Below are 27,243 nucleotides of genomic sequence, written 5' to 3'. Positions count from 1 at the left end.
AAAAAATATGATATGACCCATTTTATTTTATCTTTAATCCTAAATTAATCTAATCCTAATTCAAGGTTAAAGAGAGGGATTAATTTAGGATTAAAGATAAAATAAAATGGGTCATATCATATTTTTTTAATGGGTCGGGTTAGGTGGGTGGATCACTAAATGATTTAATTTATTTTTTAAAACTTTTGGTTTGTTATATAAATAATTAATATCAATAAATTTTAATTAAAAATAATTTAATAGATTGAGTGACTTTCTGAGGAAAGAGTGGATAGTTGAGTGACTTTTGAGGGAAAATTGAAAGTTGAGTGACTTTCTGAGAGAAGAGTGCATAGTTGAGTGACTTTTGAGGGAAAATTGAAAGTTGAGTGACTTTCTGAGAGAATAGTGCAAAGTTGAGTGACCATCTGAGGTATTAACTCGCAATTTATAGGAGCCTTTACAATCTTTCCTTCCGCGAGATTTTGATTTGGAGTTTTGAATATGAATCTTTTTAATAGATGGTATTTTTTTAAATGAAATTTATATAACGAAAATTAAAATAATCAAATTTTAATATAAGTCTAATAAAAATAATTATAAAAGTCTTTTCTCTCGCTTTATCAATTCACTGATTAAGACAACTAGTTACTCACTAAAGGACGGATTTAAAATTTGAAGATCTTAAATACTACATTTCATATTAAATCAAGTAAAAGAAATGGATTGATTTGTTCAATTTTGAGCTATAACTCAAATTATTTATTTTTTCCAAATTTTTATTCGATCGAATATGTATATTCAGTAATATCGTCTTTTAGATATTTTAAGATTAAAAATACTCAGTAATTTAATTTTCCTTTTATGATATATTAAATAAAATTTTGTATACATTCATTGTTATATAAAAATTCGCACATACGTGCATTGGACATGTGATATCTTGTATCTTAATATGAGTAAGAATATTTTTTAAAGAAATAATGTAAATGATATTAAAATATAACTATACATTATAAATTATGGGAAAATGATAAATATTATCGTCAAAAATATATTTAAAATATTTTAATTTTTCGAGCTTCTTCATATATGAACTATCATATATGCAACATATTGTTGTTACAATTTGTCGTTACATAGATATATAATGAACTATCATGTATGCAACATATTGTTGTTATATTTTGTCGTTACATAGATATATAATTGTCACGACCCAATTTCTCGAGCCATGAAGGCACCTACTATAACCCATCAGTAGGTAAGCCAAACCACAACCCAGAACCACACATAATGGGTGTGAGGGTAGAAACTAAACAAGACTAAGAAAAATTACTATAACAACATAAGCAAACCAAAACATAAATGCAATAAAGGATCCCTCCCAGAACCTGGAAGTCACTAATACAGAGCTACCAACAAAACGAGTACAAGTCCCAACAGTGGACCACCGAAACTAGACTGTCTCGAAAAGTAAAAGACAAGTCTTTATATAAACAGATGGAGACTGAAATAGTACAAAACCCTGTGTGCTCACCCCTGTCTCCAGACCAGAAATTCTCCAAACTCGATCAACGCTGACTACTGGTGCTCGGACCTGCATCACGAAAATAGATGCAGAGTGTAGCATGAGTACCAAATAACAGGTACCCAGTAGGCATCATAGGCCGACTGAACTAGAAAAGTAAAGCACTATGAAAAGACGAAATCACAAAACTAGAGGTCAAGAACGGAAGGCTAAGTAACACAATAATGCACACGAGTGTATAAAGATCTAACTAAATTAATATAAATAAGCTAACTACACCTAACTGGACCCACCATAAGCCCAGAAGGTACACTCGTGCACAAGTTTAAATAAAAACCCGAACGGACCCCCATAAGTCCGACGCGTACACAAAATAACTATAACTTAAGGAGAATAGAACTCGAGGCCAAAGAACACCGAACCAAAAAGTAGAATCTGACGGTACGGAGGTCGGGCCTTGAACCGGACACTCACCAGAATTACACAAGTAGCCAATTGCAAAATATAAGTAACTGAGGCCGGACCTCTAACCGGATGCTCTACATACTTGAGGCCGGACCTCTAACCGGATGCTCTACATAAGTATGTGGATGGTCGAGGCCGGACCTTAAATCCGGATACCCGACAAAGATGTCGATATAGCATGCTGAAAGAGTCTTTATCTATCCATAATCATATAAACCCATGGAACACCATCCAGACTTAGCTAATCAATGTAAGACCTTACAGTCGAATAGAAACTCAACTTTGAATCACGGAGCGGAATTCATTGTCACTGACGTAACTCGAGAAGCCGTAACATCTAAGAAATAAGAGTAACTATCGCTAGAGCAAGCTCATCGTCTAGCTAAATACCAAACTATCAGACTCAAGTCTGCTACATCAGTCTACAAGGATTTAAGCCGGCCGAGCGACGTCGGGGCTAAACTAAGTCCTACCGACTTTGAATCATGCATTTCTAAGGAAAACCCTAGTCAAACCTAAACTAAGGCTCAACATACTTCTGACAACCAGTATTCAAACATACAAGTAATTCATATAGCAAAGAAGGTCAATATAAACATGCTCACAGTTACCCGATAATTCTCAGAACAAGGCCGAAAATATAATTTTTAACACCTATGCATGATCCAATAACTACCCAACCCAAATTCCAACTAATCAACATGCATTCACATGTTCGAGTTCAGTCTAAGAAGAGAAACCATAGCCTACCTGAACGCAGATCACGCGCGCTCCAAAATTCACTCCCCGGATCTTTTACTTTCTAAAAGGCCTCGAAACGTTGATACACTATCAGAAATAGAGTCACAACGTTATTACAGTCATTTAAACACTAAAATTGCAAGAAACGGAGACGGGTCAATTTCACGGTCAAAATGGAAAAAATGGGATCCGCGTTGAGAAATCCCGAATTAACCCCAAATAAAAGTCCTAAATAACTCTCGAAACTTGTATAGCAGAATGGAGCACAATTCAGGACTCAAGACGGTCCCAACATTAACATGCAACAAAAAAAACCCAAATCCTAAGCTAAAAATCAGCAACAATGGCAGCAGCTACTTACCAGATTTTACCAAAAATGAAGCTCCAACAGCCAAAACCAATCACACCACGACGATCCTCACGAAAAACCCCACAATATAGGCTCTTGAATCACTTGATTCGGACCTAAAATGGCCAAGAAATCACCTTCTGAAATTTCCCAAAACTTGTGCTCGAAAATGAGCTATGACAGCATTTAAAACCCAAAATTTACCTCAAATCGTGTCCCCAAATCAGATTCCAAGCTCACCAATGTGTTGCCCTCGAAAAATCTCACAACTTAGCCTTTTGAATCGCCCAATTCGGAGTTGTATCGCTCAAGATATCAAGTTCCAAAGTAAAACATAAAGCTGAAAGTTGGGGTTTTTATAGGGGCTGCACCAGATTCAGCTTTGCCTACTTTCTTTAAAGTCTCCGACGGGTGCTCGGAATCCGTTCGGAACCTGATAAAAATAAAATAGATATGCTACCCTACCAAAGTCGACATTCCGGACTCAAAGGCGCAGTCGAAATTTTCATCAGAGGTCATCTCGATAAAATGTGGGTCCCACTTCCATTGGCCATTTTAAGTCAAAAACCACAAAAGGGCTCGGAAAAATATCAAAAACCTCAAAACCCGAAAGAAGGGTCAAACTAGACCAAACTCGACATTCCGGAGCTAACCGCGCTGACGGAATTCTCATCCGAGCGCGTTTACTCAGAATGTTGACTAAAGTCAAACTTAGCCTTTAAACTTAAAGTTAAAACGCCTAATCCCACCAACTCACACTGAAAACTTTGGGAGTCATGTCGACAATGCTACTGGACTAAAATGACCCTTCCGGAACTGATGGAATCGTCAGAATTGGATTCTGATGTCATCTTCTTGAACTTTTGATCGAAAATGATCGTTCAAGGTTCATAAGCTTCAAAAATACTAAAGCTCACACAATAACAAAACGAATGACCAGGTGACCGATCTGTCAGTCCCAGCAAGTCATAAATGACTTAGAATCGCTGTAGGAACGCTCTAAACGATGTACAGAAGATAAAACACTAAAAATGACAATAAGGGTCATTACAATATCCACTACTAAAAAGAACTTTCGTCCGCGAAAGTAAGGTTCAAGAAGTACCTGAAGGCTCAAACAAGACGGGATACTGCTCTCGCATCTCCTGCTCGGTCTCCCAGGTAGCCTCCTCGACTGAACGATGCCTCCAACGGACCTTAACAATAGGAATGGCTCTCGAGCGCAATTTCCTCACATCTCTGGCTAGGATGGCAACTGGCTCTTCTACAAATGTCAAATGATCATCCAACTCAATTGCATCATACTGGAGCACATGGGACTCATCAGGAATATATCGGCGTAGCATCGAGACATGGAAAACTGGATGGATGGCTGAAAATGCTGGAGGTAGGGCCAACTCATAAGCAACCTCCCCAACTGTCCGAAGTATCTCAAAAGGCCCAATATACCTGGGGCTAAGCTTACCCCGTCTCCCAAATCTCATCACACCCTTCATGGGCGACACACGGAGAAATACCCGATCACCAACAGAGAATCTCAAAGGTCGACGCCTCCGATTCGCATAACTCTGGTGCCTACTCTGAGCTGTCCTGAGTCTATCCTGAATCACTCTCACCTGCTCCAAAGCCTCCTGAATCAAATCTGTACCTCGCGGCCTAGGCTCTGTAGACTCGAACCAGCCCACTGGAGTGCGACAACGCCTACCATACAAGGCCTCAAACGGGGCCATCTGAATGCTAGAATGGTAGCTGTTGTTATATGCAAATTCCGCCAAAGGCAAGAACTGGTCCCATTGACCACCAAACTCCAAAACACAAGCCCGTAGCATGTCCTCAAGGACCTGAATAGTGCGCTCTGACTGACCATCAGTCTGCGGGTGGAAAGCTGTGCTCAGGTCAACCCGGGTGCCCAACTCATCCTGAAAGGTCCTCCAAAAGCTAGACGTGAACTGAGAACCCCGATCTGATATAATAGAAACTGGCACCCCATGAAGTCGAACCACCTCCCGAATGTAGATACGAGCCAACCTCTCGGCACTAAATGAAGATTGAACGGGAAGGAAATGTGCTGACTTGGTCAATCGATCAACGATGACCCAAATACTATTAAATCCTCTAGAAGTCCTCGGTAGACCAGCCACAAAATCCATAGTAATGCGATCCCACTTCCACTCCGGAATGGGTAATCCCTGAAATTCCCCACCAGGCCTCAAATGCTCAGCCTTTACCTGCTGGCAGCACAAGCAACGAGAAACAAAGTCAGCAATATCTCGTCTCATGCCACTCCACCAGTAATGTTGTCTCAAATCACGATACATTTTCGCTGTACCCGGATGGATAGAATATCTAGACTCATGAGCCTCCGAAAGTATCAACTGTATCAAATCTCCAACTCTCGGGACACAAATGCGACCAGCGAATCTCAACACTCCATCAGGATCTAAGGTAGCCTGATCACCATTACCCGCTAACACTCGATCTCTAAGGGACCCCAGGGCCTTATCCTCAAATTGACAACCACGGATCCTATCATACAAAGAAGACTGAACTCCCATATAAGCCAAGACGCGTCTAGAATCTGATATATCTAATCGAACCATGCTATTGGCTAAAAACTGAATGTCCAAAGCCAAGGGTCTTTCACCTGCAGATAAGAAGGCTAAACTACCCATACTCACCGCCTTTCGGCTCAAGGCGTCTGCTACCACGTTCGCCTTGCCCGGATGATAGAGAATGGAGAGATCATAATCCTTCAGGAGCTCAATCCAACGACGCTGCCTCGAATTAAGGTCCCTCTGGCTCATGATGTACTGAAGACTCTTGTGGTCAGTATAGATCTCACATCGAACTCCATACAAGTAGTGCCTCCAAATCTTAAGCGCGAAAACTACCGCTGCCAACTCCAAGTCATGGGTGGGGTAGTTGCGCTCATGGACCTTAAGCTGCCTCGACGCATACGCAATAACCCGGCCCTGCTGCATCAATACACAACCCACACCAACACCAGACGCATCACAATAAATCGTGAAACCCTCGCCCTCAATCGGAAGAGTCAATATAGGAGCGCTAGTAAGCAACTCCTTGAGCTTCAGGAAGCTCATCTCACACTCCTCCGACCACACAAAGGGAATATCCTGGCGAGTCAACCGAGTCAAAGGAGCTGCAATAGTAGAAAAGCCCTCAACAAAACGCCTGTAGTAACTCGCTAACCCGACAAAGCTACGAACCTCAGTAACAGAAGTGGGTCTGTCCCAATCACGAATAGCTTCAATCTTCGTCGGATCTACCCTAATACCCTCCTTGGACACCACGTGCCCCAAGAATGCTACAGATGCAAGCCAAAACTCGCACTTTGAGAACTTGGCATAAAGCTGCTGATCTCTCAAAGTCTGGAGCACTATCCTCAAATGCTGCTCATGCTCACTCCGGCTCCGCGAGTATACCAATATGTCATCAATGAAGATGATAACAAATGAATCAAGGTATGGCCTGAACACACGTGTCATCAAGTCCATAAAGGCGGCTGGGGCATTAGTCAACCCAAAAGACATCACAAGGAACTCATAATGGCCGTAACGAGTCCTAAATGCAGTCTTAGGGATGTCTGCTGCTCTAATCCTCAGCTGATGGTACCCGGACCTCAAATCAATCTTAGAAAATACGACGGCACCCTGAAGCTGATCAAACAAATCATCTATACGAGGCATAGGGTAACGGTTCTTCACCGTCACCTTGTTCAGCTGCCTGTAGTCAATGCACATCCTCAAAGTCCCATCCTTCTTTTTCACAAACAGAACAGGAGCACCCCAAGGCGACACACTCGGACGAATGAACCCCTTTTCTAAGAGGTCCTCTAACTGAACACTGAGCTCTCTGAGCTCTGCAGGAGCCATCCGATAAGGCGGAATAGAAATAGGACGAGTGCCAGGCTCCAAATCTATTGCAAAATCAATGTCACGCTCTGGGGGTAGGCCAGGTAGATCTGTAGGGAACACATCTGCATACTCTCTAACCACAGGAACTGAGTCAACTGAAGGCCCCTCCCTACTCACATCTCTGATGTGGGCCAAATACGCTAAACACCCAGAAGCAACCAATCGCCTAGCTCGAATAAAAGAGATTATCCCCGTCGGTGTGTGACTATAAGTAGCCTGCCACAATACCGGGGGAACACCAGGCATGGATAAGGTAACAGTCTTGGCATAGCAATCCAAGACCACATGATATGGGGATAACCAGTCCATGCCCAAAATCACATCAAAATCAATCATATCTAGCATAATAAGATCAGCTCTAGTATCATAACCCTGGATAGTCACTAAGCAAGATCGCAATACTTGATCCACTACTAAGAACTCACCTATCGGGGTCGAAACATGAATCGGCTCTGCCAAAGACTCGGACCTCATACCCAATCGGGGAGCAAAATAAATAGATACATACGAGAATGTGGACCCTGGATCAAATAATACTGTAGCAGGCTGATGGCACAAGAAGAGCGTACCTGAGATGACATCGTCAGATGCCTCAGCCGCCGCCCTTGTCGGGGCAGCGTAGAAATGGCCTTGAGCACCTCTACCTGGTGCACCCGGTCTACCACCTGACCTGCCTCCCCGAGCTCCACCACTGGTACCCTGTCGACTCTCTCGACTGTGCTGAATCTGACCACCTCCTCTAGCCGAAGAAGACACGGCTGAAACTGGTTTTGAAGTAGGTGGAGCTGGTACAATCGCCCCCCGACCTCGCCGGGGGCATTCTCTAGACCAATGGTCAAGAGCACCACACTCATAACACCCCGAAGTTGAACGCCCTGTAGTAACCCGACCGCGGCATGAAGGAACAGAATCTGATGCCCTCGAATTCTGGCCTGTACTAGGACTACTCTGCTGATATTGGCCTCCCTCAGAAACAGGTAATGCCGCCTGAACAGGGCGACTGGTCTGACCCTGCTGGAACCTCTGACGTGGCCTATCATATGAGTCCCTCCCCCTAGTCTGCGACTCGCTATAGCTGCCCTGGTAGCGTGCCCTCTTATCGCTGCCCCCTTGGGCCTCACGATGAATATGCTCCATGGATCGGGCATGATCGACCACATCAAGAAAAGAACGGCCAGCTGAAACCATATGCTCTGTGTCAACCCTCAAACGGTATCGCAACCCACGTACAAAACAACGAACTCTCTCTCCCTCTGTGGGCAGGATCATAGTAGCATGGCGAGACAACTCATGGAACCTCGCCTCATACTCGGAAACGGTCATAGATCCCTGCTCCAATCTAGAGAACTGATCACGAAGCCTGTCTCTGACGCTCCGTGGCATGAACCGGGCCAAGAAAGCCTCTGAGAACTCGCTCCAAGATATAGGAGGAGATCCAACTGGCCTAGACTCTCGATACGCGCGCCACCACTGCCTGGCTGGCCCACGGAACTGATGAGCGGTGAAGTCAGCTCCTCTCGACTCCAAAAGGCCTAATGACTGTAACTGCTCCTGGCAAGTGAGCAGGAACTCGTGAGCGTCCTCTCCAATCGCCCCTGAGAATATAGGCGGTGCCAACCTCTGAAATACCCCAAGCATCTTCTGATCCCGCAGTGGCATCTCTCTAACCTCTAAGTCTGGTGGGGCGGCCACATGAACTGGTGGCGGCTGATCTTGCAGCGCTGGTGCTGGTACTGCTGGTGCTGGTGCCTGTCTCATATCCCCAATAGCTGCTAATATCTGAGTCAAGAGGGAATGAAGATCAGGTGCTGCAACCGGTGCGGGTGGTGGCTGGGCGGGCCCCGGCCCCACTGGCTGTGGCGGTACATGCGCTGCATGAGGCTCCTCCTCCATATCCCGGGCAGGTGCTGCAGCCCTACCTCGACCTCGTGGTCGACGTCTACCCCAAACTGAGGCTCCGGGTGCATCTCCCCCGAACGCACCGCCTCGCGTGCGAGCCATCCTGTAATAGAGTGAAACAACTGAGATTTTAAGAAACAAACAAGACACACGCGGCACGAATTTGAAACAAAATGGATATTTTCCTAAATACATCCTGTAGCCTCCTGGAGATAAGTTACGGACGTCTCCGCACCGATCCGCAGGACTCTACTAGACGTTAGCTCTGTAAAAGTGAGACCGTTGAACCTAGGGCTCTGATACCAACTTGTCACGACCCAATTTCTCGAGCCATGAAGGCACCTACTATAACCCATCAGTAGGTAAGCCAAACCACAACCCAGAACCACACATAATGGGTGTGAGGGTAGAAACTAAACAAGACTAAGAAAAATTACTATAACAACATAAGCAAACCAAAACATAAATGCAATAAAGGATCCCTCCCAGAACCTGGAAGTCACTAATACAGAGCTACCAACAAAACGAGTACAAGTCCCAACAGTGGACCACCGAAACTAGACTGTCTCGAAAAGTAAAAGACAAGTCTTTATATAAACAGATGGAGACTGAAATAGTACAAAACCCTGTGTGCTCACCCCTGTCTCCAGACCAGAAATTCTCCAAACTCGATCAACGCTGACTACTGGTGCTCGGACCTGCATCACGAAAATAGATGCAGAGTGTAGCATGAGTACCAAATAACAGGTACCCAGTAGGCATCATAGGCCGACTGAACTAGAAAAGTAAAGCACTATGAAAAGACGAAATCACAAAACTAGAGGTCAAGAACGGAAGGCTAAGTAACACAATAATGCACACGAGTGTATAAAGATCTAACTAAATTAATATAAATAAGCTAACTACACCTAACTGGACCCACCATAAGCCCAGAAGGTACACTCGTGCACAAGTTTAAATAAAAACCCGAACGGACCCCCATAAGTCCGACGCGTACACGAAATAACTATAACTTAAGGAGAATAGAACTCGAGGCCAAAGAACACCGAACCAAAAAGTAGAATCTGACGGTACGGAGGTCGGGCCTTGAACCGGACACTCACCAGAATTACACAAGTAGCCAATTGCAAAATATAAGTAACTGAGGCCGGACCTCTAACCGGATGCTCTACATACTTGAGGCCGGACCTCTAACCGGATGCTCTACATAAGTATGTGGATGGTCGAGGCCGGACCTTAAATCCGGATACCCGACAAAGATGTCGATATAGCATGCTGAAAGAGTCTTTATCTATCCATAATCATATAAACCCATGGAACACCATCCAGACTTAGCTAATCAATGTAAGACCTTACAGTCGAATAGAAACTCAACTTTGAATCACGGAGCGGAATTCATTGTCACTGACGTAACTCGAGAAGCCGTAACATCTAAGAAATAAGAGTAACTATCGCTAGAGCAAGCTCATCGTCTAGCTAAATACCAAACTATCAGACTCAAGTCTGCTACATCAGTCTACAAGGATTTAAGCCGGCCGAGCGACGTCGGGGCTAAACTAAGTCCTACCGACTTTGAATCATGCATTTCTAAGGAAAACCCTAGTCAAACCTAAACTAAGGCTCAACATACTTCTGACAACCAGTATTCAAACATACAAGTAATTCATATAGCAAAGAAGGTCAATATAAACATGCTCACAGTTACCCGATAATTCTCAGAACAAGGCCGAAAATATAATTTTTAACACCTATGCATGATCCAATAACTACCCAACCCAAATTCCAACTAATCAACATGCATTCACATGTTCGAGTTCAGTCTAAGAAGAGAAACCATAGCCTACCTGAACGCAGATCACGCGCGCTCCAAAATTCACTCCCCGGATCTTTTACTTTCTAAAAGGCCTCGAAACGTTGATACACTATCAGAAATAGAGTCACAACGTTATTACAGTCATTTAAACACTAAAATTGCAAGAAACGGAGACGGGTCAATTTCACGGTCAAAATGGAAAAAATGGGATCCGCGTTGAGAAATCCCGAATTAACCCCAAATAAAAGTCCTAAATAACTCTCGAAACTTGTATAGCAGAATGGAGCACAATTCAGGACTCAAGACGGTCCCAACATTAACATGCAACAAAAAAAACCCAAATCCTAAGCTAAAAATCAGCAACAATGGCAGCAGCTACTTACCAGATTTTACCAAAAATGAAGCTCCAACAGCCAAAACCAATCACACCACGACGATCCTCACGAAAAACCCCACAATATAGGCTCTTGAATCACTTGATTCGGACCTAAAATGGCCAAGAAATCACCTTCTGAAATTTCCCAAAACTTGTGCTCGAAAATGAGCTATGACAGCATTTAAAACCCAAAATTTACCTCAAATCGTGTCCCCAAATCAGATTCCAAGCTCACCAATGTGTTGCCCTCGAAAAATCTCACAACTTAGCCTTTTGAATCGCCCAATTCGGAGTTGTATCGCTCAAGATATCAAGTTCCAAAGTAAAACATAAAGCTGAAAGTTGGGGTTTTTATAGGGGCTGCACCAGATTCAGCTTTGCCTACTTTCTTTAAAGTCTCCGACGGGTGCTCGGAATCCGTTCGGAACCTGATAAAAATAAAATAGATATGCTACCCTACCAAAGTCGACATTCCGGACTCAAAGGCGCAGTCGAAATTTTCATCAGAGGTCATCTCGATAAAATGTGGGTCCCACTTCCATTGGCCATTTTAAGTCAAAAACCACAAAAGGGCTCGGAAAAATATCAAAAACCTCAAAACCCGAAAGAAGGGTCAAACTAGACCAAACTCGACATTCCGGAGCTAACCGCGCTGACGGAATTCTCATCCGAGCGCGTTTACTCAGAATGTTGACTAAAGTCAAACTTAGCCTTTAAACTTAAAGTTAAAACGCCTAATCCCACCAACTCACACTGAAAACTTTGGGAGTCATGTCGACAATGCTACTGGACTAAAATGACCCTTCCGGAACTGATGGAATCGTCAGAATTGGATTCTGATGTCATCTTCTTGAACTTTTGATCGAAAATGATCGTTCAAGGTTCATAAGCTTCAAAAATACTAAAGCTCACACAATAACAAAACGAATGACCAGGTGACCGATCTGTCAGTCCCAGCAAGTCATAAATGACTTAGAATCGCTGTAGGAACGCTCTAAACGATGTACAGAAGATAAAACACTAAAAATGACAATAAGGGTCATTACAATAATCTTTAAAGAGAAACTAATAATTGTTAGTTATTAAAAAAACTAATAATTGGGAGTAAGGTGAGGAAAAATGTAGTTTATAAAGTATGAAATCAGGACGGTTATCTATAAAGTGAAAGTTCAGATATTCACTCAATTAGACTACTAAAGATTTCTATAATTATATAAACTTAAGATATTTATTTGATTTAAAGTGAAAATTAAAGTCAACAAAATAGTATGTTTAGAACATGTGCAAATTAACCAAGTTTAAATATGCAAACCCTAAGAGAGGTTAATAAAAATGAAAGTAACTATTATAAAATTAATTGTAATCTCTTCATCTTGATCAAATTAAGTGAATCTATTTAAGAATCATGTCAATTCAAATTAAAAGAATATAATTATGATATTGAATTTACAGTATCACGTAAGTTTTTAGTTTTTAGTAGTACTCAACTCAATTTATTATGAAGTTCTTTTTGACAATTTTGAACAATATAATTTAAAAAGGGTGACTATGGATATATGTATGTAATCATTTAAAACTCAAATAAAAATTAATGAAAAGAATATGCTTTTTCCGTTTTAATTTATTTATCTATTTTTATTTTATAAGAAATTTTATAACAGTGAATAAAATTTTTAAATTTTGTGATCTTAAACTAAAAGTCATTTGAATATAATAAAATATTATTTAATTTTATGATTTATATATATCACTTGAAAAGTTAAAATAAAAAAAAAGACAATTTTCATTTTTCAAAATAGAAACAAATGAAGTAATTAAATAAGATCATAGATTTAAAGATGAATATCTTTAAAACTTTGTTTGGCCAAAGATTTGATCTTAAGTTATTTTCATGTTCTAAAAAGTTGATGTGATACAGATAATTTTTTTTGAACTTTCACTCACAAAATTTTAAAAAAATATTTTGAGCGAAATGATCTAAATACAACATCAAGATTTTCAAAATTACAATTTAAAAAACTTAAATTTTCAAAATTTAAATTTCGACTTCAAAATTTATGATTAAACAAAAGCAAAGTTATGAAAATTGAACAACCATACCTGCCTTTTGGACCTTTTTCGTTGATGAAAGCTTGGAAGGTCTATAAATAAAGTACACATTGAATAATATTAGTACAATTTCACTTTACGAGATTATATTTCGTTAGATATATCATTGTTAATTTTAAAAATAATAAAAAAAGTACGTAAATAAATAATTAAACTTGACATAATAAATAATTCAAATTTCAGCTTGTATTACGTGTGATATATATTTTTCCCCAAGCAATTATTAAACTAGAAACTAATCTTTAAGTTGGCATTCAGATGAAATATCCTCAAATATTTTATGAGTAAAAATTTATCTGTCCACGATATTTATATACATCAATAAACATCATTATCAGATAATGTGCTTGTTAATAAACAATTATTACTATACTATTCGATTATAATTAACATGAGTAAATAATAATTTATTACGTTAAATTACTTAATTACATACGATAATTTGATGTAAATATAGCGGCTAGCTGCACCGAAAGTTTAATTATTCTCTTTTAGTCAGTGAAAAGTGACAAAAACTAAAGGTGTCAATAACATGTGTTGCAAATCCCAGTAATTAGAATAAAAAATAGTATATAGTTATATCCACCATTATTAAGGCTACATAAATAAAATTACATATATTACCATTATTTTAAAAGTAATTACAAAGTTTATAAAGAAATTAAAGGAGCCACTATCTAAAAAATAAATAAAATTTCGAGTGTCAACAAAAAACATATTCAATAACTTCCTTAGATTTTGTATCGCATTAAAAAATTATTGATCTAATAGCTAAAATGAACTCTAAATTTAATAATAAATTTAGAATAAATAAACTTCAAACGATCGCGACGAGGTATGGGATGAAAGTATTTGTCACACAGAGAAGGTGACATAGACAAGGAAGGACCATGCCCATCTCACATAGTTCATTAGCTGTTGCCTGTTGGTCATGCCATTCAACTTCTGCACTCATTATAATTTCGAGATTCAGATATGAAATTTTTATGTTTTTTTGAAATAAAATTTATCTATTTAAAAATTACGTAAAAATTATTATAAATCATAATAAATATTTATTTGAATTTCAAAATCCGAAAGATACTCCAGTATGCTACAAAGGTGCATGCCAATGTTTCTACTATAAAGTCCAAATACTGCATATATCAAATTTTAAACAAAATTACATTTTGTCATTAAAAAAATTAGAACATAAAGTCCCCATAATGTGTGTAGTGTCATTCTATTGTTTGAATTTAAATAAATTGAAGAGGAAAATAAAATAAACAGAAAAATAGTAGGCAAGAAAACACAAGGTAAGTTTGTTTTTTATTAGTGGAATTAGGTCCAGCCAATTGGGGTCTGCTAAATAGGATGTCCTTCTATGACATTTGCAATAATACACACATGGGACTGTCTACACTCTACCAACAAATAAAATAATCGTAGTGTCTGAATCAAATTTATACATAATTTATGTGTATCTTGAATATTAATTAACTTTTATTAATATCAAAACATAAGAACAAGATGCCATCATGGCTTAATTTGGTAAAGTGATAAGCTATGTAAAACACATGATGTGTTGCTTAGGTGCACGTTAGATATATTATTCGTAGAGTTTACAGGTGATGTGTCGATTGTTCTTCGGTGATTTTTCGATTATCAAAAAAAATAAAAAATATATGGCTACATGACTGACTGTTTTTTTTCTTTCTTTTCATTACATAAATGTTCCAACCCAACATATCTACATCAGGACCTTGTAACTAATTGCTGTGTTAGATGGTGACATTTTTAATTGCCAAAAATTGTGAAATTTCTTAACTATATATGTATTCCACTTCATGTTTATTCTTGATTCATTTTTCTTCCCTATATTATTTGAAATAGTTAATTATTTCTTGATCCTTAGTACAAAAAATATATATTTATATATATAAAGTTCATTTTTAGTAGTCTCTTTGCCATGGAGATCATAAAGGCTAGTTTCATTTGCATTTTCTTGATTTTCCTCCTCATTGATCCTTGTTCTTCTTCAGGTAATTTGTCTACAAATTGATCTTCTTAATCTCTTGTTTATGAAATAATTTCTCTTTTTCTTTACTTAATGTTGCTATTAAGAACACGTGAATTTTTTCGACGAATTATCTTTCCCTAAATTACTTTAATTACTCATTGAAAATCATCCATCTATATATATATATATATTTCTTCATTCAAACTAGTCTCCTTCGATCAACTTGCTTGTGTCCGCTATTACCTACTGTATAAGACCTCCCCTACCCCAAAGTGAAGAAAGAGGAGCCTTAAGGCACATACAATAAGGATCAAGAGAGATCTCGTTATTGCATAAGCCTTCACATCCGAAACAAAAAAGTCATTAGTTATCGAATTCTTTTTACAGGATAGATATGATAAAGGTAAAATATCAGGATGTCATCGAAATTATGAAATTTTCTATAGAAAGTCTCGAAAACATTTCCAACAAGCCAATTTTCGACAGATTTCATTAAAAATTCGCGTTTTTTTAAGTAATGTGTGAAATTTAATTATGACTAATTATGAAAATGTTATTTTTTTTATTGACAGGGAAAATGGATTTATTTAAGATGGATTCAGAAATTTATGAAATTGATTATAGAGGTCCAGAAACTCATACTTATATTCCTCCACCAAAAGGATCAAAGGGAAAACATAATTTTCATCATCAAAACATGATGTTAAAACATCATCGCAAATTCAAAGGATTGAAAGTTCCTGAAAAATTTAGTGTAAGTAATTTAATTTTACTCTCTTCATATGTCTATTCAATATTTTATTAATTTACGTAGAGTCAAATCCAAGATTTTCACTAAAAGAGCGCTAAATATCATTACTACCTTTTGTGTGATACAAAAGTTAGAATTTTTTGGAAGTATATAATAGAGTTTGAGTTAATTGTAAATATAGTGAATAATGCCATGCGGAGGCGGAGCTAGCAAGGGCTGACGGTTTTTTTTTGGCAGAAATTACATTATTTATATATAGTTAAAATATTTATATACTTTTTATATTTTGAAACACCTAGTAAAAAATTTAACTCCGCCTTTGTTCTTATAAATTTTGTGTTTTCTTTTTGTTTCCATTTTCTTATTCAATTTCTGATTTAGTATTTTCTAATTTTTGTAGGGGAAGAAAATTCATGGATGAATTTAAAAGAAATTTGATGTGTTTGTTTTTGGATATTTGGATGAACAATTAAGAAGAGCGTTGCTGCAGTTTGGAGATACATATTAAATGCATTAGAATGTTATTTAATTTTATTTCTTTCTTTTTTAATATATCTCCCAATATTTGTATAAATGAGGCTTGTGATAGACTTTGATTATTGCTATTGTATCCATTATAATTATTTTGTGCATCATAATTATTTTTTGACCATGGAATATTAAATCTGTTTTTTTGTATATTATTCCACCCTAGTTAATGAATGATTGCTCCAAAGAGAATATTAAGAAGGCTTAAAATTACATAGTTTGTGAATTTTATGATCTACATACTTGAATTATAACATATTTCAGTTGAATATCTGAATGCACAATAAAATGTTCATAGTAATTAATTTTATTTAAATTTTGAAAATTTTTTTTACGTGTTTTTAAATATATATTACGTAAATAAGTTAAAATCATTTAGAATATGCTATTTTTTTTAATAATATGAATTAGCTCATATAAGTTGTAAAAAACTCATGTTTATTTCAATTGAGACTATATGTATGATTAAAAAAGATGACATATGCTTAAGAATATACACAAAAGATTGAAAAAATATATATAATAGAATCTGAATTTAGATACAAATATTGAATGCAGAGTAGAAACTAAAATTAAAAAAAAAAATATGGCAAACTAAATTTAGAGAGCATCTAAATGAAATTGATGCAAAGTTTTAGGGCCTGTGTATGTATTAAGGAGTCGTTTCGTAATTAGATAGAGTTGCATATTACTATAGTACTAATGTAGGAGTTAATTATGAGTAAATTATGTATTGTAATATATACATATTAGTCATTCCATCTATTATAGTGTATGTTGCTGGTGGGAGGTGATATGTATCTTATTGAATTAGTTAAGGTGCACACAAAGCAGAATCAATATGGAAAACACATAATGAGACATATTTTACTACCATATATGCTATTATTACTTTTACTTTTAAAATATTACGTATCTTATCACTAATTAAGAGTTACCTAGGTATCTTAGACTTATATGCATATATTTTTGTCCCTATATTTTTTCTATCATATATACAAATCATGGAGAGAGGTGAGCGACATTCATGTGCATCACAGATACATGCGAATCACATTGGATACACATTAGATACATGTATCTGTATGAATCTAGAGTGATTCACATATATCTTGAATACCATATACATGGGAGAGTAACAACTTCATTACCATATATACTATTATTGCTTATACTTTCAAAATAGTACGTACCTTACCACTAATTATGAATTTTTTTATATATCTTACACATAGATACATATATTTTTGCTATCAGATACACAAAAATAGAGAGAGGCGTACGAGATTCGTATACATCCTAGATACATGCAAATCACACTAGATATATACTAGATAAATGTATCTGTAAGTATCGCGAGTGATTCACATGTATCTGGAAACAACATGGGAAAGAAATGAGCGAAATTTGCTATATATCTTAGATACATATTAATCTGCTTGAATATAATGTATCTTGAACAAATTATAATTTACACATACATTTAATTATTAAATGCCAAATTAATAAAACTTACGTAAATTCACAAATTAATATTTGTATAACTCACGTTCTAAATCAACTACCAAACGACTTCGAACCTATTAAGAAAGAAAAATGAGTCATTAAGATTAATTTTCCTCCACTGTTTACGGTCATCCTCAACCAAAAAAAAAAAGGAAAAAAGACATTATTTCTATTTATCAATTTCCACACAGTTTTACTCAAATAGAATCGAGAGATCTTTGAGGTTGTCATCCTCTTTTCTTCTTCTTCTTCTTCTTGAGACATCTCTTAGATCCCTCAACTCTCTCTCCAATTCTTGAAAATCCCAATATTCAAAATCAATTTTGGTTTTTGAAAATTTTCTGTTCTAATGGCGAATGTGGAAGAATCAAGCCCATTTCTACCCAGTCAAAAATCTGGTACAAACGATGAAATGAAGCCCACAAAGCCCAGTTCTTCAAATTCCGGCAAAATCCCAGCTCCGTCGGCTGCGGCGGACCCGGTTAAGCCAGCTTCATCTGTTGTTTCGATGGGGTGGACAGCTGAGGGTTTACCTATGGGCCATAGCATTGGGACGGCGGTGGTGGGGGAGCCAATCATGCGTAGGGCTCAATGGGAATCTAGCCTTTGCTCTTGTTTTGGGAAGAATGATGAATTTGCCAGCAGCGATTTTGAAGTTTGTGAGTTTTCATTCTTATGAAGTTTGGTGCTTTGAATGTTTTTATTGTTTATATCAAAGTATTGATTTATGATATGTTTAGGGTGTTTGAGGAAGATGAAATTAATGGAAATGACTTGGTTTGGTATTGAAATTCATAAAAGCCAATGACCATTAGTTAATTTGGTTTAGGAAAATGTTGAACTGTTTTATGTCGAGCCGAGGGTCTATTGGAAAAAGCCTTTCTAGCTCGGAGGTAGGGGTAAGGTCTGCGTACACGTATCCTCCGAGACGCCACTTTGTGGGATTATACTGGCTATGTTGTTGTTGTTTGGTTTAGGAAAAAGTAAGATCAAAACCGAACCAAACTGGGAATATATCCATTTTGTTGCTCTGCTATGCATTACTTATCCAATGGTTTTCAATTACATACCAATGGAAGGTTCAGAATTTATCTGATATTGACTTAATGGTGATCAAGAAGATATTGACCAAATGATATTGTCTAGTAAATTTGAAAAGATATTCTTCCAGCTTTCCCAGTGAAAAGAATAGCTTGAATAATGTATTGAATAGAGGTGATGACAGTGGGAGGGAAGTTGTCTTTTGTTTTCGACGCTAAAAGATTAAATTAATGGAAGTTGTAAGGAACAGTTTGCACGTTCTAGAAAAGATTTGTATGTCTTTTTCTGATGAACCATTTGAAAGAAGGATGATACTATTAAGGAGGCAGTATCAGACACTTAATCTTTTAGTATATGTGTCCAATCAGTCATTATATTGAATCTAGAAACCAAAATGTTTATATGTTTCATTTGATACAACTGCAATTGCTATAGAAGTGGTGCAAACTTATTGGAACGGGTCATATGTATCGACATACGGAGTCATACTATATGAACTATCCTGTTAGAAAAAACAAAACTGTGAACATGTTGACACATTGTTTATGTTAAAGAATTGTTCTCTAACTTGTTCTTGTATAATTATTCAAATTCGCCATTGTGTTCAACCTTGACAAGTTCTATATGTGGGCACAATTTCTTGAGTATTCTCCAGTGTGCTTCACTGAATAAGTCAATTTTGGTTCAACTTGTTGCCTATTAGAGTTATATTTGCAATAAGATTTCATTCTTGATATAGTTTCAGAAAAGAATTTCATTCTTGATACTTAAAGATATTATGTATTCTGTTCCCTTGCTTTCTTGTCATCTCTTCATCATACTAACAATGCCAATCGTGGCACTGCACAGGTCTGTTAGGAACTCTGGCACCATGTGTGCTCTATGGAAGCAATGCGGAGAGAATTGGGTCTTCTCCTGGAAGTTTTACTAATCACTGCTTGCCTTACACTGGTCTATTCCTGATTGGACAGTCCTTTTTCGGCTGGAACTGCATGGCACCCTGGTTTTCATATCCCAGCCGTACAGCTATCCGGCAGAGGTTTAATCTTGAGGTTGGCTGTCTCCTTGCTTTTTTTTTTCTTTTTATCATATCAAGTGCTTTATTTACGTTGGTTTTATAACCTAGTCTTTTGGTTTTTGTCAATATAGGATTTGATTTATTTGGGTCTAGCAGCTTAGATTTATGTTTTGCTGTTTTTTCAATTTTGATTCTGAGGATGTTAACTGATTTGTTAAAATCTCATCCATACAATGTGTGACTTCCTCGTCGATCTCTCCATTTTCTTGATTATACACCCTAGATCTTGAAGTTTCCTATGTTGGGATGACTTCCTTATCAATCCTCACCATTCCCCTCATGTGATATGACACTGAACTTGCACTTGCTGTACCCTGTTCTATTCTTGTTCAGCCTGAAGTCATTAGACACTAGGGTCTGTTTACAAATCTCCTGTCTATTGTTAACTCTGCCGCATGTTTTCTCGATCAATTCTATCTCGTCCACAAATAACTCTATGGATCCTCACTGACCCTGTCATTCTATAATGGCTCATCTTAACCATGATTGTTCTCTCTAGTGACTAGTCATTTACCGAACATACATTTTGGTTAACATCATCCAGCTTTTGTTAGATCCTGCAGTTCCCACATCATTTTAGTTTTAACAAATGGTACTTAGGAGAGCTCTTGCTATCATTTCTTATTCTACAACGGACGTTGGGAAACACGTTCTAAGAGCTATTTCCTTTGCAGGGTAACTGTGAAGCAGCCACCAGATCATGTGGGTGCCATGGTGGCTTTGTCGAGGATGAGGAACGTCGTGAGCATTGTGAGTCAACTTGTGACTTTTTAACTCATATCTTCTGCCACCCTTGTGCTCTTTGCCAGGAAGGTCGTGAACTTCGTCGTAGGCTTCCTCATCCTGGATTCAACTCCAAACCAATCCGATTTATGATGCCTCCAGGGGACCAAACCATGGGTCGCTAATGAGTAATCGTAACCGCTATGCCATCGACTCCATAACATTTGCTACTTGACTTCATTTGTTACAAAATGTTCTCTAATATTATACTTGGAATTTTTTTCCCCTAATCACTGGAAAATTTACTTGTAAAACTTGACTCTGTAGGTTATAATATATAGTAATGTATGTATACAACATATAAAAGAGATGGATTTGCTATTTGTATGAAAGACAAGAAGTCTGTTGATAGAATCTGATGTTTGTATATATAGTAAACGAGATTTTCGATCCTAGTTTTCAATGGTCTATTGATGAATCGCGTGACAACTTAAGTTTGCTTATAAAACTACGTCCACATAACAGCTGATTCATTGATATCGATGTGTGTTCTAATAAATAGTTAGTAACGATTCAAATACAAAACTCAGTAAGAAATAATATCTCATCAGTGTTTTTGACCATGCATTATCCCAACTAAAAAAATGTTTTACAAGTTGTTGATATGTCAATTTGTGCTATCTAGATAGTCCAAATTGATTTAAACATTAAGATGTAACACAATTGATTGTTCAATTATTCTAATTTCGAATCCAACCTACTCAGACTTAGATAAGTTCGATGTGTTACACTTATATATGTAAGTTGGTTTTTAATAAATCATTGACATCCTAACCCATAACTGTCCAAAAATATCATATTGCATGTGAGTCCATTCAGAGATTCATGTTCACATTTGGTGAATAATAATAATTTCTAACTTTTGTTTTTTGGGATGTGGATGACTCGGGTTCGGGTTCGATTTTTTTTCAATGTATTTTGAACTGAATATGTCGTTTAGATTTGTTCAGTACGATTTATATTTTTAATATAGTTTGCAGGCTATTATATCGTAAAAAAATTTATCTGATGCATACAAAATACTCATTTAAAAAGCTGAGATTGTAACGGCTACGGAATACGATAAAATTTACAAAGAAAAATAATATATTAAACTTATTAATTCACCAATCAAGATTCTCACTTGAACCTGTGTGCATGTGGGATTTTATCATCTTATTTGGTCGGCATTTAATCAGTGAATGAGGAATTTTTGCAGTAATAATGAGTACAAAAATTAATTTGGATTACTATGAATATTAACAAACTATACTCTGACATTAATTAATTTAATTTAACTTTTGTTGCTCCAAGATTTGTCATTGAACACGAATAAGAATTTGCTGTTTTTGTCTGACCAATGTATGTCTCAACAATACAAAATTGAAGAGTTATTTATATATATCAACAATACAAAAAAAAATAAAAATATCACGTCATCTAAAACATATCTATAAATTATAGATGAGTTTCTTCGTATTTAATAAAAAATTATATCATCATTAAAATTAAATTATTATTTATGTATATTTATTAGATATTGAATCTATTTAATTTATCTCTGATTATGCGATCACTTTTGTTAAAAAGTATTTTATCGTTTAATGTTGAACTTCTTAGCGTGAATTCAAATTTAATTAAACTTTAATATATAAATATAAAAAATCGAGTGCGAAACCAAAAAAAATAGATAAACTAATGTCAGAGTCATACTATAATGATGTGATTAGCTACTACAAGACTCATTCTACAACCGACACTTAATTAAAAAACTCATGGAAAGACGAAAGAAAAATAAAACAAAAAAATTGTCCTTTCCTCAATGTCATAGTTTGGTTCGCAGACAAAATTATTCGAGCTTAAAGTTTTAAGATAACGATTTTAAAATATATGATATTCTATCTATATATTTTAGTTTATTGAAACTACTAAACAAATACTATACTTAGTGTATGCGCTGAACTATTTACCAAACAATTAAAATGTTATTAAACCATATCGAAGTGACATGCTCTTTAGCAATCATAAGATAAGAGATAATATACCTGGATAAAGTATTGAATTATTTTAACAAATAAACATTTCTTGTAGTGGTTATTTTATGTATTAAAAGAGGAAAATTCTTTTCTTTAGCAGCCAATAATACTAAAGAAGTAGTACTAAAATCTACCAATAAAATATGCCATTCTTTTGGTGGTTGTCACACTAAACAACACTTTACCAAACCTCTACTCAAACTCTCATTGTAGCCTTTTAACTAAAAGATAACTTCAAAAAGAAACTAGTCATCTCATTACAAAGACAATCCACCAAAACCAAAGGACTTCATATAGAGTTATTTATTTTCCCCACTAAATATGGACTATAGTATATGAAAGGAAAAAGGAGAAAATTACATTACTAAATCTTAAAGCTTATTTGGTACATATATATTATGAATAAAATTAATGAAATCTATGAACAAAACAAAAAAGATGCTACTTTTTCCTTGTCCACGCCCAATCAGAGTAGGCATTATGTCTGTTCCGCCTTGATGGTGGCCCCGTATGTGGGGTTGTTGGGCTCTTATGGGTGCATTAACTCGAAAAGTCAAAGTCTTTTCGAGTCTTGCATTTAGACCAACTCCATGCCATTGCAATTGCCATTGTGACCCCCGGTGAAGCTACTTTCGGATGATGAAGGGGAAAGTGTGATCAAACCATTCAAGTCAGAGACACTATCTTGCAAACTCATTAGAAGATGTGATGTGCTAAAACTCATAGAAGGTCTAGTTCTTGGGACAATTGGGATATCAGATTCACCTTCCAGCATTTGGACTACACTTCTCATTGTTGGTCTAGCCGTAGGGTCGGGATGTGAACAAGCTAGCCCAATCATTAGAACCCTTCTCATTTCTAGTTCATCAAACTCACCACAAAGTCTTGAATCAGCTGCATTTAGTAAATTCCCTTCTCTATGCACCCCCCATACCCATTCAACCAAGTTGCTATTCACTCTAACTTTCTCAACTTTAGTTGTGTCCCTCTCAATTGGCCTCCTTCCACTAGCCACTTCAAGAACCACTGCTCCATAGCTGAAAACATCAGTTTTTTCGGTTGCTCTACCGGTTAACAAGTACTCTGGAGCCAAGTAGCCCATTGTCCCGGCTGCTACCGTTGCATCGGGGGACTTGTCATGCTCAACTTGTCTTGCTAATCCAAAATCTCCTAATCTTGCATTGAACCCTTCATCCAACATAATGTTACTACTCTTAATGTCCCTATGAATCACCTGGTTTTCGCATTCTTGATGCAAATATGCCAAGGCAGAAGCAACACCTATCAAGATTTTTCGCCTATGCGACCATGAAAGAACCATTCTTGATTCAAATAGCATCTTATCAAGACTCCCATTAGGCATAAGATCATAAACCAACAAAATTTCACCTTTCTCATGACACCATCCTTGAAGCCTCACAAGATTTCTGTGCCTAAGGGTTCCAATTATAGATAATTCAGATAAGAACTCTGCTTTCCCTTGTCCATTATGACTACATCTCTTGACTGCCACAATGCCTCCAGTATCCGATAAAATACCCTTGTAAACAGTCCCAAATGCACCACGGCCTATAATTCTCGTTGGAATGAAACCTTTCGTGGCCAATTTAAGCTCTTTATAGCTGAACTCCTTAGGCATTTTGATGATATCAGATGCCACAATCTCAGAATTTTTCACTCTCTTGAATCTTTTGGAGTATAACCAAATAAGTACTAATGTAGCAAATGCAAGAAAAAATGCACCAGCAGTAACCACACCAACAACAGCTCCAGGTCCTTGTCTACAAAAATTGCTATGACATTTCCTACTACTCTTTTCTTGCAATACACCTTTGCTACTATTAGACTCTGATGGAGCCATAGAAGGCGGTGGCAACGCGACAGAATCTGCCGTTGGATTCATCAAACTACTCGCTGGCGGTGGTGGCTGAGCCACCACCGGCCCCGAATTAGGAGTTGCATCAAATGATGAACTGAAACTCCACCACACAATATTATGAATCTCAGTACTCCCTTGAGTTGAAGCAGAAAACCCCACAAACATGAAATCATTTACATACTCAGCAAGATTGATGTTAACTGATAAAAATGATTCTTTTGGCTTGAGATTAGTATATGACACAAATATATCCATCTCTCCATTAGAACCAGAATAGTCAATCCAACAATTAACCAAATCACCACTCTTGAGATCAATATCAATGGAATCCAAATTACCAACTTCAGTTGAAATCATTGAATTTAGATCCAAACCAACATGATTTCCATTAATATCTTTGAATTCAACATCCATAAGGGTGTCAAATTCCACAGCAATTGTACCAATTTGTGTCCCTTTAGCATCCAAGATTCCCATATACCCACCAGCATCACCTACTAACTCATCACCCGGCGTAAGCACAAAAGCAAGACCACCACCAATCGACGATGGGTTCAAATTAGTAACTGAAAATGTAAAGAATGTCGAGAAACTCGCCGGCAAATCAAACCCCGGTTGCCGGAATCTTACTGGTTTTGAATACAGAACTTTTCCGGCACCGGAATTTGGTACAGCGAGATCACGTGTCAACTTTACAATGTTGTTACTCAAGTGTGCATCACCAAGAAGCTTTAAACTACTCAATGTTAAATTTTCAAAATCGAAATCAGTTTTACCAAATGTTGAACTAATACTACAGAAACACAACAATAAGATGAACCATACGAGAAAGTCCCTGAATTTTTTTTCAAGATTTGAAGTCATTGCTAGATTCTAGCAAAACCCATCAGAGAATGAAGATCAAATTGTACAAAAGGTAAGATTTTTTCACACCCAAATCACAAGAATTTGGTGAAGATACACTTTTTTTTGGGCTGAAAAACAGTGAAAATGCAAAAAAGTAGAAAACTGACACAGTAGAGTGAGGATTAAGGAGAGAACAACACTACAACATGATGACTTCTACAGAAGGAAATTTCTTCAAGAAATTGACTTCATTGCTAGATTTTAGCAAAACCCCATTACACAATGAAGATCAAATTGCACAAAGATTTAATCTTTAGCTATTTTTTGAGCTTAGAAACAGTAAAAATACAAGAAACTAGACAGGAGAGAACAACACTACAACAGGATGACTTTTACAGGAATGTCACTGGAAAGTTCTTCAAGATTTGACTTCATTGCTAGATTTTAGCAAAACCCCATTACACAATGAAGATCAAATTGCATAAAGATTTGATTTTTAGCTATTCTCAAGCTTAGAAAACAGTGAGGATTATGGGGGTGAAGAAGAGGGGTGTGAATGAAGCAGAGAATCCAAAGGAAACACGTATTATTGGGTATAACGGTAGAAAACTTTCTATGATAATAAAGTAAAGATACCTTTTGCTGTTCTCTTTTAACTAGAAGAGGTCCCAATCATGTTTTGTTTTGTAGTGAATTGTGATTAAGAGGATAATATATAATGATTGTAGGGAAGGAGAAGACTTAACAGGCCATGGCAGTTGTTAACCAGCTAGGACAAAACATTGGGCAATTAATGTGGTTTTCATCACCAACACACATGGATAAACTTTTTATCGCGTTCGACATCGAAACAAACACTTTTTAAATCCTAAATATCAAAAGAGATCCTTTTTGAAAAAATATATTAAAACTGAACAGCTTATATTTATTGGAATATCTTTTAATACAGTCACCTCTGTTAACTCCTAATCAATTTTAAAATAATATTACACAAACTTTAAAGGTAGTTCGCCTGCAAATGAGCGAACTACAATTTTTTTATCAACTCTTCACGTGAATCTCTATCTCTTTGACAAAGATTTCAAGTTCGAACTCGCGATAATTCTTTTTAATATATGATGTCATTTTTTCTATTAAGGGCTTTACACGAGATAAAATCAAGATATTTACTTTTATGGACTGATAGAGTTTTAGGATTTTCTATAAAGAGGTTTGAAATATAAAGAGTGAACATACGAGGAGATCAAAGAGGGTCCTTACTAGCTCCGCTCCTGCTTATGGGTTCAACCTTAGAGATTTTTAGTATCGAACTATATATTATTGCAACTTTTTTTGATTTTTTGCACATAAAATCATACTCCACATTAAAAGTACTTAATTCAGATGAACACGTTAATTTTAAATTGTATTTACTCAAAATTGAGGGCGATTCACAAGAATAAGACGTAATAGATAACAACTTATTTTGAATTTATGACCTTTAGTATTCTGTCAATAAAATATTAAGCTCAATAAATTTTAATTTTTGATCTCGAAAATGATATCGATGATGAGACCAATGGGAATGAAAAATTCAATAATATCCATTTGTAAGCTTATTCGGTGTAATTTCCTGAGTTA

The 27,243-nt window shown here is 36.7% G+C and overlaps 3 protein-coding genes and 1 long non-coding RNA gene across 4 annotated transcripts; 2 read left to right on the top strand and 2 right to left on the bottom strand.

The window, feature by feature from the left end:
• Positions 1-9,313: 9,313 nt before the first annotated feature.
• On the bottom strand, positions 9,314-12,132 carry LOC107002484. The gene is made up of 4 exons (XR_001454517.1): positions 11,288-12,132; positions 11,096-11,199; positions 10,744-10,821; positions 9,314-9,597 (listed from the first exon to the last, which is right to left on the bottom strand). It is a non-coding gene; the product is annotated as an uncharacterized LOC107002484 (long non-coding RNA).
• A 2,907-nt stretch (positions 12,133-15,039) lies between these two features.
• LOC107001687 lies at positions 15,040-16,625 on the top strand. Its single transcript, XM_015199645.2, has 3 exons — positions 15,040-15,218; positions 15,769-15,950; positions 16,348-16,625. The coding sequence occupies exons 1-3, from the start codon at positions 15,146-15,148 to the stop codon at positions 16,366-16,368; spliced, it is 276 nt and encodes a 91-aa protein (XP_015055131.1). The 5' UTR covers positions 15,040-15,145; the 3' UTR covers positions 16,369-16,625.
• Positions 16,626-18,106: 1,481 nt separating this feature from the next.
• On the top strand, positions 18,107-21,278 carry LOC107032206 (cell number regulator 8-like). The gene is made up of 3 exons (XM_015233791.2): positions 18,107-18,640; positions 19,872-20,074; positions 20,775-21,278. The coding sequence occupies exons 1-3, from the start codon at positions 18,331-18,333 to the stop codon at positions 21,006-21,008; spliced, it is 747 nt and encodes a 248-aa protein (XP_015089277.1). The 5' UTR covers positions 18,107-18,330; the 3' UTR covers positions 21,009-21,278.
• A 1,830-nt stretch (positions 21,279-23,108) lies between these two features.
• LOC107031961 (L-type lectin-domain containing receptor kinase VIII.1-like) lies at positions 23,109-26,393 on the bottom strand. The gene has a single exon (XM_015233484.2). It carries the CDS (start codon positions 25,639-25,641, stop codon positions 23,476-23,478), a length of 2,166 nt encoding a protein of 721 aa, XP_015088970.1. The 5' UTR covers positions 25,642-26,393; the 3' UTR covers positions 23,109-23,475.
• Positions 26,394-27,243: the final 850 nt, after the last annotated feature.

This window comes from Solanum pennellii, chromosome 10, assembly GCF_001406875.1.
Source record: "Solanum pennellii chromosome 10, SPENNV200".
NCBI lineage: Eukaryota > Viridiplantae > Streptophyta > Magnoliopsida > Solanales > Solanaceae > Solanum > Solanum pennellii.
This window is presented reverse-complemented; position numbering and strand designations above follow the sequence as displayed.

Excerpts from the sequence above, each read along its gene's own strand:
- LOC107032206 (XM_015233791.2), top strand. The coding sequence starts at position 18,331 with ATGGCGAATGTGGAAGAATCAAGCCCATTTCTACCCAGTCAAAAATCT. Across the intron at positions 18,641-19,871 it reads CAGCAGCGATTTTGAAGTTT|GTCTGTTAGGAACTCTGGCA; the intron begins GTGAGTTTTCAT and ends GGCACTGCACAG. Across the intron at positions 20,075-20,774 it reads GGCAGAGGTTTAATCTTGAG|GGTAACTGTGAAGCAGCCAC; the intron begins GTTGGCTGTCTC and ends TTTCCTTTGCAG.
- LOC107001687 (XM_015199645.2), top strand. The coding sequence starts at position 15,146 with ATGGAGATCATAAAGGCTAGTTTCATTTGCATTTTCTTGATTTTCCTC. Across the intron at positions 15,219-15,768 it reads TGATCCTTGTTCTTCTTCAG|GGAAAATGGATTTATTTAAG; the intron begins GTAATTTGTCTA and ends TTTTATTGACAG. Across the intron at positions 15,951-16,347 it reads AAGTTCCTGAAAAATTTAGT|GGGAAGAAAATTCATGGATG; the intron begins GTAAGTAATTTA and ends TAATTTTTGTAG.
- LOC107031961 (XM_015233484.2), bottom strand. The coding sequence starts at position 25,641 with ATGACTTCAAATCTTGAAAAAAAATTCAGGGACTTTCTCGTATGGTTC.